General features: G+C 30.7%; 3 protein-coding genes and 1 pseudogene across 3 annotated transcripts in view; all 4 read left to right on the plus strand.

Annotated features, from left to right (window-relative positions):
* The window catches only part of LOC131853659 (large neutral amino acids transporter small subunit 2), a 32,467-nt gene extending 28,696 nt beyond the window's left edge, over positions 1–3,771 (plus strand). The window contains exons 6-7 of the mRNA XM_059204638.1: positions 875–1,075; positions 1,596–3,771. Coding sequence (XP_059060621.1) covers positions 875–1,075; positions 1,596–1,997 — 603 coding nt within the window. The 3' untranslated portion in view covers positions 1,998–3,771. The remainder of the gene's footprint in view (positions 1–874; positions 1,076–1,595) is intronic.
* Positions 3,772–6,609: 2,838 nt separating this feature from the next.
* LOC131853661 (NADH-ubiquinone oxidoreductase 49 kDa subunit-like) lies at positions 6,610–8,152 on the plus strand. Its single transcript, XM_059204641.1, has one exon. It carries the CDS (start codon positions 6,632–6,634, stop codon positions 8,003–8,005), a length of 1,374 nt encoding a protein of 457 aa, XP_059060624.1. The 5' UTR covers positions 6,610–6,631; the 3' UTR covers positions 8,006–8,152.
* Positions 8,153–8,590: 438 nt separating this feature from the next.
* On the plus strand, positions 8,591–13,766 carry LOC131853670 (sorting nexin-20). Its single transcript, XM_059204659.1, has 4 exons — positions 8,591–9,040; positions 10,628–10,849; positions 11,391–11,584; positions 12,365–13,766. The coding sequence occupies exons 1-4, from the start codon at positions 8,813–8,815 to the stop codon at positions 12,489–12,491; spliced, it is 771 nt and encodes a 256-aa protein (XP_059060642.1). The 5' UTR covers positions 8,591–8,812; the 3' UTR covers positions 12,492–13,766.
* Positions 13,767–18,721: 4,955 nt separating this feature from the next.
* Positions 18,722–19,823, plus strand: LOC131853673 (uncharacterized; annotated as a pseudogene).
* Positions 19,824–20,234: the final 411 nt, after the last annotated feature.

Below are 20,234 nucleotides of genomic sequence, written 5' to 3' on the forward strand. Positions count from 1 at the left end.
GATTTAAGTGAAATTACAAAGCACGCAGATATGTCACACGCATGCTAGTCCACTGCAATAGCTACGCATACTCTCATGTGCGTGCCTTCTAATTCACTATTATACAACTTAAACCGAATTAGAAATAGAAAAATGTTTATCCAAGTAAACTTAATATTTTATAATAAGCATAATTTTTGAATAGTCACATTTTTTAATCTTACCACAAAATTGGAACGCTGATGAGTATTCATCACAGGAAGAACGTGAGACTTAGAGAGAGAACTTAAATATTACTATTTTAAATAATTGTTGCTTTAAATACCCATTAATAAAGAGGAACAATGCCTGCTACAATTAATATAAAAACCGCTATATACTCATTCATTCTTTGTGCAATCAGATAACATTGTCAGTACTATGAATTTTAAGTTAGATTTTTTCTACAAAAACGTTATATCATTTATAAACTCTTAAATTTTATAATTAGTATATTTGCAAAGAAAGTGCTTTTGTACGATATTTGAATATTTTTCTGGCACATATACGAGAGACTGGCAGTTTGTTATTATTAAGTCATTTTACTTACCTATTTCACTTTTATTAATAAAATCGCAAACTTTTTTGAAACTGTTATTTTTTCCTGGCATACATGATTCCTTAATGCACTCTCGTAAAGTTTCATTACAACCCATACTATAAATGCAGTGGATGGCTCTATTTAGAAAAATAAATATTGTATTTATATCAGTTGCTTTACTCCATAATACAATAAACGATTTTAAGCATGGCGGCTGAAGTCGATGAGTCAAAGATACCCACGAAGACGACTTTGTTTAAAATCTACCTCAGACATGAGTTAGTGACGTGGAAAATATTTTTCAAAATGTTTCAGATATTCGGTGATCGTCTTTTTATCGGTTGGAGTTGGGTGATTCCGGTATTCGTGGCACTGTCAACATTCGGTGGTGTCAACGGTGTACTGTTCACATCCGCCCGACTGTTCGCCACTGGTGCCCAGGAGGGACACATGCCCGCATTCTTCTCCCTGTTCCATATCGAAAAACAGACTCCGATACCTTCACTTATGTTTACAGTAAGTTTTAATATCGTCGAATTTAGTCGCTAATACGTCAAGGCCATAGAATAAAGATAATAATAACATTGATTACATAAGTGTCCAGATATAGTGATTCTCTTCAAATGCCAAGTAATATTTACAAAAACAACACAATTATCTACTTAAATTTATGTCTGAAGAAATAAATTTACGTATATAGGTATATATATTAAATATGAAAGATTTGTTAATTGTAATGCATAAAATCAAAACATACTTCATCGATTTCAGGTTAAAAACTCTTTTATCTATAGAAATCTATTCATTCATTATTATCGAGCAACCACCACGGGATACGACTTGTAAAATAATTTAATTAATTGTATTATTTATTGAAATAGGTAGGAATATGTATGTACGTAATTGTGTTATTAAAACAACTACACTTTAATGTTGTAAAACACATGTTTAGTATTGACAGTTAGCAGTTATTTTGAAGTAAGCTTCCGGATATTTACATAATCAAAGAATAATAAATATTTATTTTTAATTCCAGTGCTTCTTCTCACTCCTTATGCTGACGACTAGCAACGTGTTTGATTTAATCAATTACTTCTCGCAAACACTTTGGCTGTCAGTTGGCGCGTCTGTAGTGGGGATGCTGTGGCTGAGAAGAACAAAACCAGATCTACCTCGACCTATTAGAGTTAATATTGTAATACCTTATTTGTTCCTTGTTGCCATCGGCTGTCTAGTCGTGATACCGGCTATAACTCAACCGAAAGATACAGCTATCGGCGTAGGCATTTTACTTTCTGGTATACCCGTTTACTATCTTTGTGTTAAATGGCAAAACAAACCTGCGTGTTATAACAATCTTTCAGGTAGTGTACTCAGGTTCCTACAGAAACTCTGCACGTGTATCTACGTCGATTCATCTGAGAATATCTCGAATTGAATGTCTAATATATTGGTTATTGCATATAACTAGATGTTGCCCATTATAGGACCAATATGTATGTTATGTATGCTTTTTGTGATATATTTATAATAAGACATTATTGAACGAGCTTATTTAATATAATGTGTTCAATTTATTTTAATTACTGATATTTTTATATCAAGTATTCAATACTATTAATCAAGACTATTTTATTTATAATATATAGGTATGAAACCTATATGAAACACGGATTGATATTTTAATAGACTTGTGCAGAAAATAGTAGTAGATATAACTTAAGATGGACTGGACGAGATCGCTTTTTGCGGTAAGGCCGCTCGTTGTTTTGACGCGTTCTGTTATTTATGTGTAATAAAATATAATGCTATGGAGGGAACAATAAAAAGTATCTATATATCTACTAGGTGCCACACGCTAGATTAATTTAACATGCAGAAACAATTTTACGCATTCTGCTTGCAATTCTACAGTTATGTAAGTAATAAAATCAGTATACTTATACAAATTTTATAAAATTAGAAAGTATATGAGTTGCCCATTAATAGGCTCGCGACTGATGATTCCATAATACTTATCGACGTTTTTTGTAAAGATATATTGAGTACTTATATCTACTATAGTAAATCCTCTCATAATAGAGCGAGAAATGGAAATCAAGATTGTGAGGGCTAAATCTACTTACAGACTTTTGTATTTAGATATATATTATTACGTGTCGATTTATATTCGTAATTTATTCTTTAGAGACGCATACAATCTTAATTTTTAAGTCACCATTAGTATAATTCAATGTATACGTGTTCCTACCTTGAGGAATATTTCACAGTTGATAGACAATTTATGTATCTATTACAGAACATAGATTTACAATATTTGTCCAAAATGTACGCTGAAATAAAATATGCTGAGATGTTACGATGAATAAATGAATGAATGCTACTAATAGCCAGTAAACTTTTCAATGACATCACTCTATCATTACTATATTCTATATTATATATTAAAATATAGAATGATGTTAAAACTACGTACCTATACAAAATTACCATGTACCTTTACCATTAGGCTTTAGGAATGTCACTGGAGATAGTGTGGAAGAAAAGTTCTATATCTTTCTTATCGACGATTCTTTTCTATTCTTTTTTTGGCAGTCACAAATCCTTAGTTAATATTTATGGGAAGTGAATAGGGAAATATGAAATTTTTGTGTATTTAGTATCAGTTAAATTGATACTACAGATAATGTTTTGAGTGGTTATCTGTATTTATTTCCATGATAGTTCGGTACTATATAATAGGTAGTGCTGGAAAATGTCCACTGCCAAACTAAATAGGTATGCCATTCTATAGCGACATTCTGCATTATTATGGCACACTTTCAAACACTATCTACGCGCTTGTAGTAAACGTAATATAACACTATTTGCTTATCAATTAATAAAGAAAACACTTTCTATTATCTACGCCGATACTTTCTACCACGTACACATCGAGTTGTAAAATTCTGCCGCATCTAACCCCGAATGTATTTTATGTACCTTTGCCTTTGTTTTAAGTTAGCAAATATTAACCACTACTAGATAGTTCTCGATATAAGGGACTAGCGAATATACTTTATTTTTCTTTACATTAATGTAAAACTGTCTATTTAACTGTTCGTGTGGTTAGGTCTCACTTAAAAAACGGTTGAAGAAATTAGCTTAAAAAATTCCCATAATGTGTAAGATGTGGATATTTGTTTTGTGAGACTTCTTTAGTTTATAACTAACTAACTACCCCCCCCCTCCCCCTCGGCTTCGTACGGGTGTACATGTACCTATTATACATATAAAGTTTAAAATATCTAAGCGAACAGACAGCAGAAGTGACTATACCTATATATTATAATATGCACCTAAAGAAGTCTTACAAATATAAAAGAATAAATTAGTATTTATTCATTTTTCTTTTAAATACGCCATTTATTATTGCAAATTAATTTATTAATAGATACAAAATAATACACGTACTTGTATAAATAGTTTACTTATTGTCGTTTGAGTATTGTCAATAGATAGCATCTACTCATGAACGGGAACAAAGTCGCTGGCAGCACGAATAATTTATAAGACTATAATAATGGTATCTATCGGTGCATTATTATTATTGGTAATAAATTAGCAGTCTCTAGCTCTCTTGCTCATTATTAAATATATCTAATAAGGATGTGACACGAATATCCACAGAGATACGGTCGGGAGTGTCTATTTATTGCTTGTTTGTTACAAACAATCGAATCAGTATTTGTACTAACATAAGTACTAGAATGAACGATATTTTTTTATTGGAATGCATTATTTTCATATATCTATACATAGGCATTTGTCTGTTACGAAATTGTATTAGTACAATTTCATTAATTTTGATTTATATTAAATTAATTGATGATGTAATATTAAAATGTGAACAATGATACCTACTTTCAAAGTTTTTAGTTTAATTATCCCACATGCTCAATGTGAGGTTTTGTTATTTAAATTTGTACTAAATTAACTTAAAATTTCAATAAAATAAGTAGGTATACACCTAGGGGTGTGACATTTAAATGGAATCTCTATTCATAACGACTACATTTAAAATTTCAAACAGCCTTATACTATTCAACATTATTCTGTAATATTATCTAAAATGTATTGTATAAGGATATTGTACTTATTTATCTAATCGATGTTGGTATTGTTGTATTTATATATAACATATTTACTGTGTTAAAGGTATAAATGTAATAAATCTATCTACCTATAATATTTAGTATACTTAACTAATCATACCTTTCGGAATTGTGTATATCGACGTCCTATCTTGATATAGGTACATATATTTTTAGAAAAAAAAAATACCGCATGAGAGGTAGATATGTACTAAAATAGCTATTTAAGCGACAGTTTACCTCTCCTGTTTTATATGACGATTTATATATTTAAATTAATTTAATTATCTGTAGATTTGAAACACATTGTTATATAAGGTTATATATAACATTTTATTTTAAATAATGTAAAATTTGCTGATTATTACTATACCTACCTATACTGACTGACTGTCGACTATTCAAATACTGATTTTTATTGACAACTGATAATTGTATGAATAGAATCGCAAGAGCTCATATTAAAAAATCGTTGCACATTTAAAGGAGATAATGTAAAATGTAAAAGTTAACATACCATACAATAGTAATAGTATAAACAAATCTTTATCAGTATTGGTATGAAAATACAGCTTTTAAAACTTAATTATATTATTTTTTTTTTCAAAAATTTCATTGGTAATTTGAATAAGAAGTAAAATTTTATTGTATAGATTGGGTATGTTATTGTAATTTAGCCATAATTATATATACTTATAATGGATTTATTTTTTTATATAGTTTCGTAAGAAACCATAAATAAAACTTTCTTTCGAGGTTTTTTCTCGTACGATTTTAAGCATCTCTATACTATACTAGTATTATAAAAAAGTGTACCACTGTAATGAGTTTCTGTATCTATATAAAAAGTAATCTCCAAAATTACCTACAAGAGATATATGTTATAGTTATTGTACTGACTAGCCCATATCTGTAGGTCGCTACTATTTCAGAGATTTTCAGAATTATCTTTAAAAGAATGAAATAGCTATATTAATCAAACGACTATAGATAGTAACATTTGTTATAATATTTAAGTTAATCTGATTAATTTGTTTTATTAGTAAAGTATCCTTATAGCTACTTAATAAATTGGTTTACGTTAAGTAGGTACCTATTGATACGAACATCTTTGATATATAATAAATTATTTAAATTTTATAATAATTATATTAACTATATTAATTACTTAACTATTAAACTATACTTATTGTATAATGCACATTTGTGTAACTATATATTTTTTTATTTTATATATAGTTATGATGAGAAATACATTCCTATATATTACATAGTAACTAAAAGTATATGTAACCCAAAAATGTGAAATATAGTTTCGTAATTTATATAATACCTAAATGTTTTTTTTAACCTGATAATAACTTAGTTCACCTACTAGAGAAGTAGCATTTTTCTAGTTCTACTTCTTCTTATAAACCCTGAGTCTTTTTACAAGCAGTGAGTGTCTTAGACTCAACTATTTCAGCCACCATATTTGCTTTGTACAGGAAAGATACAGGACACATTAAGAATGACTCCCATGCGTAGTAAATATTCCATATTCATATGGTAGTGCAATGTCCGTAGTGTAGTTCAGCCTCAGGTGGGCAGTAAGTTTGTTCGTACAAGTTCGTAGATGTACAAAAAAAATTAGTTAGGGTCTTAGTCACATCAAAAACAGAAATATATCTATTATATTATTTTTTACTTTCCACGTTTGAGCTGTTGTGTGCAGAGCCGAAAGTAATAAAGCCAAGCCCCTGCCAGGAGGACTCTAGTGAAATCACAAGGTTTCGTACGCATGAACTACTTATTAACAAATAGGTTAAAACTCATTTACCTACTAACCAATTTTAAAAAATAATTCTGAATAATCAAGTGTCAAATAATTTATTATCATACGTCATAATATCTACCTATGTCTATATATTATAATAATTTATTATATTTTGGTACTAACATGCGCTATTTGCGACTGGTATCGTTAATGAAAGATAATTTGTACCAATGTCGATATATAAGAATACATTCACCAATTTGCGCGCACAGGTGGTTTCCGGATGCAGAATACATGAAACAATTCGCCGGACCTGTGTTTTTTCGCACCGATGAGACAGATAAGTATTATAGGATGATATATAATTCGCAAGTGAAGCCAGTAGAGCGAAAGCTGAAAAATATGTTTATTAATTTTGGACCACAACATCCGGCAGCACATGGTGTTCTTCGTCTTATTTTGGAGCTGGATGGTGAAACTGTAGTTAGGGCTGACCCTCATATAGGTTTCTTGCATAGAGCTACTGAAAAACTAATGGAACACAAACACTATAACCAAAGTCTGCCTTTTATGGATCGCCTTGATTATGTTTCAACTATATCAAATGAACAATGCTTTGCGCTAGCTATCGAAATACTTTTAAACATCGAAGCTCCTCCCAGAGCGAAAGCTATTCGAGTTCTATGCAGTGAATTATGTCGAATAGCAAATCATTTGTTAAATATTTCTGGAACTATCCTAGACGCTGGAGGAATTACCCCTTTCTTTTGGATGTGTGAAGAACGTGAAAAGATTTATGAATTATTTGAGAGACTGTGCGGTGCGCGTGTTCATTGCGCATATTTACGACCAGGTGGGGTCTCCCAAGATCTTCCTATTGGTTTTTTGGATGACGTACATGAATTGTGCATGAAAATGGGTGAGCGGTGTGATGAGACTGAAGATGTTGCTACAGGAAATAGACTTTATTACGCACGAACTGCTGGAATAGGTGTTGTTAGTGCACACGAGGCAATTAATTTGGGCTTTACTGGACCTATGTTACGATGTACGGGTGTCAAATGGGACCTAAGAGTCACTGAGCCGTATGATGGCTATGATTTATATGACTTTGATGTCGTTGTGGGTACATTTGGGGATAGTTATGATCGTCATTTGTTACGTTTAGAAGAGTTACGGCAATCTTTAAGAATAATTAACCAAGTAATAGATACAATACCCGAAGGTGAAATAAAAGCAGATAATGCTAAAATATCTCTTCCAACTAGAATTGAGATGAAAACATCTATGGAGTCCCTAATACATCATTTTAAATTATGCACCGAAGGCTATTGCGTTCCACCAGGAGCTACTTATACAGCAGTAGAATGTCCAAAAGGTGAATTAGGATTGTATATGGTCGCTGATGGTACGTCTAAACCATATAGGGTATATATAAGACCGTGTTCTTTTACTCACATTCTAGGTCTTTCAGTGCTCGGACCAAAGTTGATGCTCGCCGATATAGCAATACTGATTGCCACAGTAGATATTGTGTTCGGTGATATTGACCGTTAATTAGATTGCAAAATTGTTAATGATTTAGTGTGGTTCAATTAGTATATTTTATTGTTATTCATCTTTTTATTATTTGGCCGTAAATACATACATACTGTACCTATAAATGGTACAAATGGCACAAGTGCATTCAGCTCAGTAATTAAATGTACAAAGTAAATAGTTTTTAATAAATACAGTAGTTTTAATTGACATAATTTATGGTCCTTTGTAATATAACAACAGTTACAATATAATTGTGCAAATAAATAAAATAGCAAGTTTGTAGTAATTTACTGGAATAGGTAAAAAACATCAACACCATTAAATAAAACAAGTACTAATATGTTCATTTGCGCAATTAGGGCGTATGCGAATAGGTAAAACTGATCTATTTGAAAAAGTAATATCTATATTGTTTTTTAGTGGCGAATATTGCTTATTTACCTAACGTGTTATTTTCTTCCATGCTCAAGGAACATAATCCATGCTAGTAAAGTACATAACAAAAATATCCACAGGTAATGTGAATAAAGTAAACTGTCAGTCATCGCGTCAGTTTTGTCACATGCCATTTGTCATTATTTGTCAATAGGACTTTTTGGTTGATCTGTACCTTCATTTTTCTGGATTGGTAAATAAAACAAAACATCTAATTCATTGTATTTGCAAACAAAGAGAATAGATTATTATAAAATCACTTTCATAAAAACCTCATTAGCTGGCTTCATTTGACTAGTATTCGTTACTCTCGTTCGGGTTTATTACGTTTAAGAATAATAGTCTGACAGTAGAATACATTATAGTATTCCTTGTGTGCGAACTAAAATGCTGAAGTTTGAAATAGTTTCTTCGCGAACTGTAGAAGGTGACGAGAAAAAATTTGTAGCATATATGCTACAAGCAAGACGTGATAATAAAGAATCAAAGGTTTATGAGCTGTACGACCCAGACCCTGCCAATGTAGAGCGTAGATACACCCATTTTTTGGATCTGTACAATGGATTGAAAAAAGAGTGTCCAGTTTTATTAAACAATGTGTCATTTCCTAGAAAGGTGAGTTATCTCATTATTAGTCTAATTGAGTCATTTGCTTAGATCTATTTCATATTAGGTAAACATAATTAAATATATGTTTTTTAGCTGTACCTAATATACAATTATTATTTTTTGTCTTAATAATCAAAATTATTTTTTACTTAGCTAAAAACTTACTATGTTAATTAAAGGAAACTGTATTAAAGGCAACAAAGATTATTAGAAAATACACACAATATAAATTATATAATTATTTTTTCAATTTTATAAATTTCATTATGGTCCTCTGCCAAGTAGAGAAAATATGATTTATTTTCAGCAGAAAAAAGTAACAATATTCAACTCATATTTTGAGAATTGAACTATAAAAAACATAAGTTTCAGTTTAAATAGTAATTTTAAAGTTAACATAGTTCATTCAGCAGTAGTTTTCTTTAGCGAAACAAATGATATAGATTAATAATAATATTAATAATGTTGTGATGGCTAGTATTATTCTTTTAATAATAATAATTTATAAAATGAAACAACAGACCAGTAATTTTCAATACTAGCTGTGCCTGCAGTTTGACCTGCATTAAATTTATAGTCTATGTGTTATTCTGACGTATCAGCTATATTACTGTAAATTTTAATCAAAATCCATTGAGTAGTATTTGTATGAAATAGAAATGAATCATCCATCCATACATCCATCCTTACAAACTTTTGTGTTTAGAATTATTAAATAATTTATAATTATTAATGATATAATTAGTAAGCAGTAAGATAGTACATTGTCTTTGTTAAGAATAACTCATTAATGTTGTTTACAACACAAACTTGACACTAATAGCTTTCTTTAATTTTGTTGATAATAATAATAAAGAAACTATTTTGTCTTTTTTTAATTAAATAGTTGTTTTTGTTTGCTATTATAATAATAAGTGGGTCAGTGTGTTCTCTTACCTAGATATATAAGTTGTATATTGCGGTGGTTTGCATTAAAGTATTTCATAAAAAATCCTACTTGTTTTGTTGTTGGTGTAAAAAGTAAAAAATTTCCAGAGATAGACTGTAAAAAAATGTCTCTGTCACTATCTCAGTCTCACCTACTTTAGACGCCAAGCAGCTTCCTTTGTTACTATTTCAGTTGTAGGGTGCAGATTAGGTAGTGCTATTACTAAGTAAGGGGCATGATATAGTCCTGATGATGTAATCATTAGTGTTATTCATATATAGGTGATGGTTAATGTTGCTTACCATTTATGGGCTGTCAGCTTATTTGAGCTGTGTTTCAGTTGTAGAGTGCAGATTAAGTAGTGCAGTGACTGGAATTAGGTGCATGATATCATCTTATGGAAAGGCAATGTATGACTGGTATCATGAGTTTCACATAATGTCTATAGTGCTATTTTTGTATTGTAATGTAATGTAATGTGGACTCTATTCTCTGCAAGTAGCCTCTCATTTGGGCCATTGTGTGTGTAGAGAGTACTATTCTTGTATATATGATGGTTACTGCTTACCATTGGTAGGCTGTTAGCTTATTTGCCATTCAAATTACATAAATAATATATTAAATGTATTTATAATATTCTAAGATATTAATTTAATGTATTTCAGATGATGGTTGGAAATTTTGACCCTAATTTAATATCAACTCGATGTGCAGCATTTGAAGTGTTGCTAGACTTAATATCTAACGAGTCAAGACTGAGAGATGCCCCAGCATCTATCACATTCTTTCAAGATATTGAACTAATTGAAGCCAAACGACTTATGAATGAGGAAAAATTTGATCAAGCACTCTCAGTGCTTGAAACTAGTTTCAAATTATTGAATAAGGTAATTTATTTAAAATCAAATTTGAATAATTTTTTAACTAGACTGTAATATAAATTCAAATAAGACTATTAAAAGTAAACTATCAATGAAATAAATGATAATAATGTATATAGTTCACAATTTGATACGTTATGTGGAGTGAGGACCATTTAAAGACAGTTACTAATATGAAAGTGGAAGGAAGTAACAGTAGAGGGTAGCAGAACAAAACATGGATAGACTGTGTTAATGATACCCATAAAAGAAGAGTATACTCACATGACGTCTGTTAGGACTGGTGAAAGATGACATACTGCACTGATCCCAAATCTGTACTAATATTATAAAGCTGAAGAGTTTGTTTGTTTGGTTGCTTGAACATGCAAATCTCAGGGACTAATGGTTCGAGGAAGCCTTTAAGCTATATAACATTACGCTATGACAAATAAGAGCAGTGCTGTAATGAAAAATATTGCAAAAGAGGGAAATACAGAGGAAGTTGAGTGGATCAGCTAGTGAGGGGATAAAGCCAACGCAATGATGATGATTTATGTTATTTCAGGTATACACAGATAGATCACGGGTAGTGTTGAGTGCGTTGTGTCGCATTGTGGCCTGCGCAGGGGCCAGTGGAGGAGCTCTGGCAGGTCCTGTGGAGCGCTGGGCACAGCTTGCTTTGCGTCGATATGAAGCTGTCAGTGATTCGGACTTGTTACTAATATATATACCTCTGCTGTACACATGTATTTCAATATGGTTAGTATGATTTGAAAAAATATATTATAAGTACCATGAAGCTAATGCATAATAATGGATCACCAATGTGCACATGACATCCCTGGTGTTTCAAGCATCCATAGGCTATGGTAACCGTTTACCATCAGACGAACCATACACTTGATTTTAGTATTAAAAAATGCATGTATTGTATAGTTTAAGCTACTGTAGAACTATTGATGAAACTAATGGTGGTAACCTAGTATTATAATCATGAATTAGGCATTTTTCGAATTTTTCACCATAGTATACTTTGTGAAAAGTCGTTTGTGTATACCCAAGTCCCACCAATTTCAGCCGCTAATCAGAATTATTTGTAGGCAATTGAAAGATGTGGCAATTGTAAAATTGAATGATTACAACTATTCTCAGATCAGGTCATACCACGGCCATTGCATGTTGTTCATAGTGATTTTTTTATATATAGGCGGCGATTAACACTTACCATCAGGTGAGCCGTTACTGTGTTTGCCATTTAAATTAAAAAAAAACTTCTGTTAGTATATTTAGTAAATTAGTGGAGTATATATGTCTATTCAATTGTTTTATAAAATATATTTATCGTACAGATAAACATGGATTGTTATGCTAATGTAGTGTTAAACAAAAACACCAACATTATCTTTATAATCTGTAGGTGGAGTCTGGGTATTGAAAATACGTACCTAACAATAAAATAAAAATGTCGCACAAAAGCCTAATTAAGTGAACACAAATGAGTAATATAGTTTAATTCTATATTGGAACTTCCAATTTCAGGGAAACCCTTGGCAGAGATAAATCGAAGTTGGTGGATGAATTGAATGATCTCCGCAAACGAGGAATGAAGGTAGACTCAGTGCCCAGCTTGATGGAAGCTGTGGACAACTTAAATACAAATGTATAACAATAGTTAGTAAATTTAAAACTGGTTGAGTGCTTTAATCTGCTTGCTTGTCACTTGACTAATGAATACTAAAAATGATGGGTTATGTAAGGAGGAATCTTTTTCACAATTAGATAATATGTAGTAAGTGATCAACTTCCACTAAAATATGTGTGTATATAAATTTTAACAACGACATATACATATGATTATTTGTATCTAAACAGTAACTTTAGAATTAAAATTACTTTCCTATTGTAATTAACACTAAAACGAGATATGACAGTCTCGAATTTTCATATATTAATATATAGTGATATTTTTTATTGAATACAGCTCAGATAATATGCTTTAATTTAACTATTATTAAGCATGTAGTAAGATATCAACATTGTAATCTCATAATTTAGTGATTTAGTAATTATTTATACCTATTATATATACATTAATATATTTTGAAAGTTTATTTGTGATTATTACGTGACATATTTAGATCATGTTATCATGTATTGGAAGTTGGTAGAAACATTGTGATGTAGCTGATTTAGTTATTATTTATTTCCTAACAACTAGATGTAATTAATATGCTTTAAAATTTCGTGCACAATAATGCAGTGTACTCCATTTTTATATAAATTAAATTCATATTGGTGTGCTAAAATGTGGTCTCACTTATGGTCACAAAATGAAAAATATAAAAAAAATAGTGCCTTTAATATTCTTGGCCACCTTTAAAATTGTGTTTCAAATCAATTAATCAAATTAATTTTAATTAATTAAATCAAATTATGTCTTAAATTAAGATTTAGACGGTTTTTAAAGTGAACTGCAAAAAATTCCAATTACATCTAAAATCTATGAATTTTGTTTCATAGAGGTAAAGATTTTCGTCAATGTATGAGATATTTCATATCAGTAAAACAGTAACTTGTCAATTTTATAGTGAGAGTAATTAAGGATATATATTACAACACTTCATTTCAAATAACTCTCCCACGACCACTATTACAACGATTTGTAAACATTATGTATTTTTTACTAGTCGGTGGATATTAAATTTAATAATCAAAGGATTATTCAACTCTTACGGTGTATAATTTATTTACAAAAGAAAGACATATAAATATTGGTTGATAGAAAAATATTTATTCATCTCTATATTGTTGTTATTAAGTTATTTTTATCTACATAATCTATAAACATAAGTAGTCCGTAGTTAATAGTGTCATATTATTAATTTTTATATCATAATTTACAGCAAATGTAATAAAATTAAAGAATTAACGTGTTAATTGTAAAAAACTACATTCGTTTGTAAAGAAAAAGTGTTTTGCTGTTATTTCGCCTATCTCCAGAGCAATGTATACAATTAAAATAAAAACTAATGAAAATAATTTAGTTTATTAGTCATTGATGTTGTATTATATTTAAATATAAGAATAATTATGTTACAAAATTATTTATGATAAGATATATATTATACACATTTAATTACACAATGTAAAATTTTGTGAGTATTACATATAATTAAAAAAAAAGTTATATAAATTAGGGAAATAAATGCAAACAATTTTTTAACTCAATATGCAATAATGTGTTAGAAACATTACAGCAGTAGATTTCACTAAAATTAAGTATATTTAATAGATATCTATAAAGATATAAAATAAAACAAACAATCGATTGCTTAATAAAAAAAAGGAAATTAATTATAAATATGTATAAAAACATTTAATAATAATCTTTTTTAGAAATATATATAATTGTAATATGATAAATGATAAAATAAAACAGTACGTCTTAATTAAATTTTTATATATTATGAATATTATAAAGTAGTAGATAAGTGTTTCGTATGAAATCATTCTAATTCTGTGACTGCGTATGAGTGATGGATATATGATGGTTTTCTTTCAACGTATGACATCTAACAGAACATTTAATATTTTGAGAGTACTGTTTAAACATGTGCAATATAATTTCTAGCTATGTTATACATTTTTTTTTATATTACATAAGTTTATTATTGCTATTGTGTTATTTAAAGATCTGTTTAACCTACATGAGAATAGTTTACAATGATATTTTTAATAGTGTGATTTATAAGATTATATTTTATCTATTTTTACCTATATGTATAATTTAGGCTTTTAGGATATAGTAACATTATTAATCCCCTTATTTGGATGTTTAAATTAGTTTTGAATTGATATTTATTAGCTAATCTCTTATTTCATATTAACCATATTATATAGTTTGTAATTAATATATATAGTTTTCTGCAAACAAAGTTTATATTTACTATTGTAATAATTAAAGAACGATTAACATAATCTTAATTTATACATAATATCACTTACATTGACAAGATAAAGTTAATAAGTTAATACTGAAACATATATAACTGCAGAAATCAATCAAAAAAATAATTATGAATTCTATTGTCTAGAGTAATATTCGTTGTTAATGTTTGTGTTAATTAATGTATTTATATTATTTTATTTAATACGAAACGCCTCAAATTTCTCTTTGTAGTCTGGTCGCCAAACACCATTAGGCCTTCAAGCTATTTTCGAGCTCTAAGTATGAATTGGCTGATTTAACAATAATAAACTAAAATATAAAAATGCTGGACAATTTACACAGCGACATCTAGTCCCAAGCTAAGCAGAGTTTGTGTAGTGGGTATTAGACGACTGATAAAATGATAAAAATACTTAAATATTTAATTTTGTAATTACATATACATAAAGTCTCGTACAGAGGCGAAACACGTGTCGTAATAAGGGTGTAGGTTCAATAACAGTCTGAAATTGATCACTACCTGGGACCGCCACAGTGGTGGTTAGGTTTCCGCACTGAATATTCGTGTTCTCTCACATGCTAATATAGCGGAATTAAGAAAAATAATATAAATCCATTAAGTAATGAAACTGACTTCTAACACCTAATTCAATAAAATTCTCTTTGTTTAATTATTTCCTATAATTCTGCTATTTGTTATACAGACTTACTTTATTTTGATAGAGGAAAGGAATATAAGTTGTTTTTATCCAAGATTCAGTACAGTATAGCCACGCTATACTGTTAAAAGCAACTAATATCTTAAGGTGACTGATATTTTATACATTTTGTAGTTGTATAAAAATAAAGCTTATATAATTATTTACAATGTATTTTTATTAATTACCTTAAAAACTACGCAACAATTAGATATTTAGAAAACTAATTTTGAATAGTAATAGATTAGTATTAAATAAAGAAATGGGATGATTATTATAAAAAAAAGTTTTATTTAAATTCGTTGTACAATCTACAAGGTTCGGTAATAAGTTACCATGCAAAGCAGAATATATATTTTGTGGTTCAATAACAAATACATTTTCACGTGTTTGTCTTATTATCACAGACAAAAGCCTTATATATACTTACCTAAGTCGTATATACCTATACTTAAATTGAACACGCAACAAGTTTCATTAAGTCAGAATGCATCAACAATAGATTTTAAGATTTCATAGATCCCATTCAGAATAGACATGGGTAGTACCTACTAGGAAAGTATTATTTTAAAATAATAAAAAATTTCCAAATATATAAAAAAAAATAATTAAATGACTAATTTCGTTAAAAGACACGCCAGGATTGCTAAAATATCAATTAAGTAAATAATCAAATACCTATAATTTCTATTGTAGTCAAGTATAGGTATTAAGTAATATAAAAATAACTTACTAAAGTAAAAAACTACCAAACTACGAACGGACACTTTCTATTAAAAAGCACGATGAATCGATTGATATGAGTAATTGTATAAGTCATCAAATAGTAAGTACGTACCTATCACATAACGTATGAGTAGGTACCTACTATAAACTGATATGAGAACATTAGCCATATGGCCAATCGAAATTACAGGGCAATCTAACTGCCTCCATTACATCGCATAATTGGAACCGAATTAATTTGCCTTTATGAAGGGCAAATTGTTTTGGTGAATCCCTGATCAATTTAGGAAATTGATCGGTTTTATGACGTGGCCGGTGGAATAGCATGCCTAGGTACCTACTCATTTATTTGTTATGTTGATCTTTGCAGTATTTGTGATAGTACCCTACGGGTGAAAAGTCAGAGAAGGGAGGACTGCTGTTCACCCCCTGATGTCTTATGATAAATTATGCATTAGCTTTAAAATAAAATAAAAAAAACGGCCTCGGCTATTGTAGTAGGTATCAAGAATCTTCCATTGATATTTATAATAATGTTAGATATTTTCCTACCTTACATTACCTTAATATTGAATCGAAAGTGAATTTAAAAGAAATTAGACATCTGTTATAATTTCCTCGTACATAAGTTTTTGCATATCCATATATTGAATAGAAATTTTGAGAAATGTGTTGGTGTGAAATGTCTTTATAAATTTGCCTGTAAACAATTACAGAAAAGTCCGTATTTTTTACGTTTAATTATGTTAATTTAGGGAGTGATCGAGTAAGTAGGTAATAAGTCTTATACAAACTGACAGGTAAGTAACTTAAAGTACTTTGTAAAATATAGATAAAGTCCATTAGCTAAATATTCTTTATTCTGTACGATATGTTCTAACGCCGGTATTATGTAGGTACGATTGAATTTTATTATTCTACTAGCGACCCGTCCCGGCTTCGCACGATGCATTACAAATCTCTAACTACTATAACACGCATGTATTATACATATAAACATTCTTCTTGAATCACTCTATCTATTGCTGAAAACTGCATTAAAATCCGTTGTCTAATTTAAAAGATATCAGCGAACAAACAGCAGCGGGATTTTGTTTTATACTATGTAAAGAAGACACGAGTGCCAGCTCGCTAGAAATGTTTAAACATTCGATGAACTGACGAATCAGTGATCGAAAATATCGCGTGCTATTAAACATTATTACCTCTTGGAATTAACATGCTCGGGTCTGACTAGATCGCAAACAGCTCCCTATGGAATTGTAGGTAGATAATAGTGCTGTGTCTAAGGAGACAGGCCACGCGATTCAATTAGTCTATTTGAGGGTTGTGGTTTTGCGTGCCGCCCTTGCTAGCTTGCTATAATACTAAGTCCACAACAAAACGTGTAAATGTTTAAATACTAGTTTACATGTTTTTTTTTTAAACTGACCTTTATTGGTTAATAATCGTAGTAACATATACATACAAAAATCTTTGATCGTAATTCTGCGGAATAGGAGATATTTATATATTATACACATAAATTAGCTCATTTACAACTAGGTACCTCATAGGCATATACTTAATTATTATGACATCAGAACTAGTAGGTACTGTGCCGAGTAAGTTTAGAATTTCATTAAGGATCGTATCGCGTTTTGATGTCAGCATATCAATTGAATATTTATCCAAGTCTATCAGTTTTCAACATGAATCCTCTTTCATATAAGGAAGCAAAGTGTATGTAAGGAAGAACTTAAGAAGCAACTTTGTTTTAAGCGCGCCCTGTAACCGCCATAAATCAGCCGTTCAGAATTTACGACGGCCCTCCGCAAATCGGTTTATATTTTCGATAAATAAAATTGGCGCGGGTTTTGCGAGGTAAGCAGAGGCCGTTAGGAGCGCGTCGCCGCCCGGTGCCACCAGCTGCCGCGTGCACATAAACCCGACTACCCTCGCGTTTTCTTGCTGACAATTTTTTCCTGCTCCGGTCATTACGCAGCTGGGTCCCGAGACAAAACGGCGAATCGTTTAAGCCCTCTCCGGAGACCGTCCAATTTTATTGTGTGTACCTAGTCGAAATTGATATGCCGCGCGAGCAGTGAGCGCCACTCGCCTGTTCGCCTGCTCGCACCGTGTGACGGTCCGTCGGCGGACGCAACTTCTGCGCCCACCCATTTGCTGCCTCGCAACTTTTGGGCAGTAAAGCTCACAAATGATCGTAGCTGCTTTGATGTCGCGTTATTACATAGCGTCAGATTTTATCTATCCCAAGTATATTACTTGCATAATGATATTAAATATCCAGTTTATGATTGCACTGTATGCTTTATTTACGTCGCTCTATGCAGAATTTTAAACAACACAATTTACTTTTAGTGTAATAACTCTTTTCTAAGTAGATCGATCAATATTGTTTTTTAAATGATGTTTTCAATATTGATAGTAATATCAGCAGATATTTTCTATTAATTGACATTTATTGACGTTCCAGATAAAATATTGTAGGTATATATTTATTCCGCTTATTTTTAAACAGTAATGTCTACGAATAGAAATGACTGACATCACGGTGGTGGTCGGCACGCTAATAGTTTTTGCGTTGCCATTGACCCTATTAATACCAGGATTTTCTATATGGGATGTGGTGCCGAAGGTGCGCATCATCCGCTTTCACCTCTTCAGCCAGGACTTGACTTGGCCACAGCTCAATGCTGCTGTTGTTTCTATACTTGCACTCTTATTTTGCCTCTATCTTGAAATTCGGAAGCGAAAGTAAGAATTATAGTTCTGTTTTATGTCGTGTTGTACTATAGTAATGATTGCAAAGCGAATTGATAATTACTGTTACTGCTATTACTGTACGTAGATACTTAATATTAGATATAGGGAAGGGACTATTGCGACCAGTGATAGTAGTAAATGTTGGTACCTACTACTATCGCTGGTCGCAATATTCCCTTCAAAAGCAATGGCCTTAAAATGACCACGTCAGTATGTACCTACTAAAATATATTTCAGTACATTTATCTATTTTTGTATAACTAATAATGTACACACAAAACTACAAATTATAAAATTCCAATATTTGGAACTCATGTTTATTTTACAAAGTGAGTTGCTACGAAAAAATATTATTTAAATTTTATTTTAACTTCACAACATATCTATGCTAGTACGTGATATAAAAGTTTTGAAGACCGTGTATTATTGTAGGTTGGATGATATGGTAGAGAAAGTGTTGACAGTAAATCAGGCAACTGATACAACTGTGGGAGAAGAGAGAACACGGCAAGCAGCCGCTATGAGAGTGTGCGTCGAACTATTGGATGCCTCCACAGATCATTATGAAAATCTCATGCTACTTCGTGATGAGCTACGTAAGCGGGAGCCCGCAAAACAGCACCCACCAGCCATTGAACCTAGCTCTACAATTATATAAAAATGTATTTTCACTAAGACAATATTTAAACAACATAAATTTTTTGTGAATTATGGTATCATCATTATGAATCATTATCAGTAAGAAATACTATTTGTACCACACACTTTCACTCGCCGTTTATTTTAAAAGAAATGACCGGAATCCTTTTCTTCACATTCTTACTTTTTTTTCGCTTAGTTTCTTTTGACTTTTTCTTTCCACTGGACTAATAAAGACCCTAGAGTGGCATTTAATAGCCCATGCTTGATCAAATAGTAAAGGTTTTTGAAAATCCAAGTACTTGCACAAATTTTCGCGTTTAAATAAACAAAATACAAACACAGTCTCTAATAATTATATACCAGTATATATACAGTTTGCAGAATACACAAAAAAGTGGTGTTTATTTGACATTTAATTAGGTTTTCTAAATATCGTCTTTTTTTGTTCAGTGATTTTTAGAAAGGGAGTTAACCAAAAGGAGAGGTAGTTAAGGGGCACGGTAAAGCAATTCCTTTGGACTTTTATTAAAGTCTCAGTGTCAGTAGTGTTCATTAGAGCAAGTATCTCTCAACTCCCGAGAGATGTTGTCGACGTGAAAAAACCAATCTGGAGCCAGCAATTATGGCA

The sequence above is a fragment of the Achroia grisella genome, unplaced genomic scaffold (genome assembly GCF_030625045.1).
Source record: "Achroia grisella isolate CSIRO2021 unplaced genomic scaffold, CSIRO_AGI_Agris_v1 utg903, whole genome shotgun sequence".
NCBI lineage: Eukaryota > Metazoa > Arthropoda > Insecta > Lepidoptera > Pyralidae > Achroia > Achroia grisella.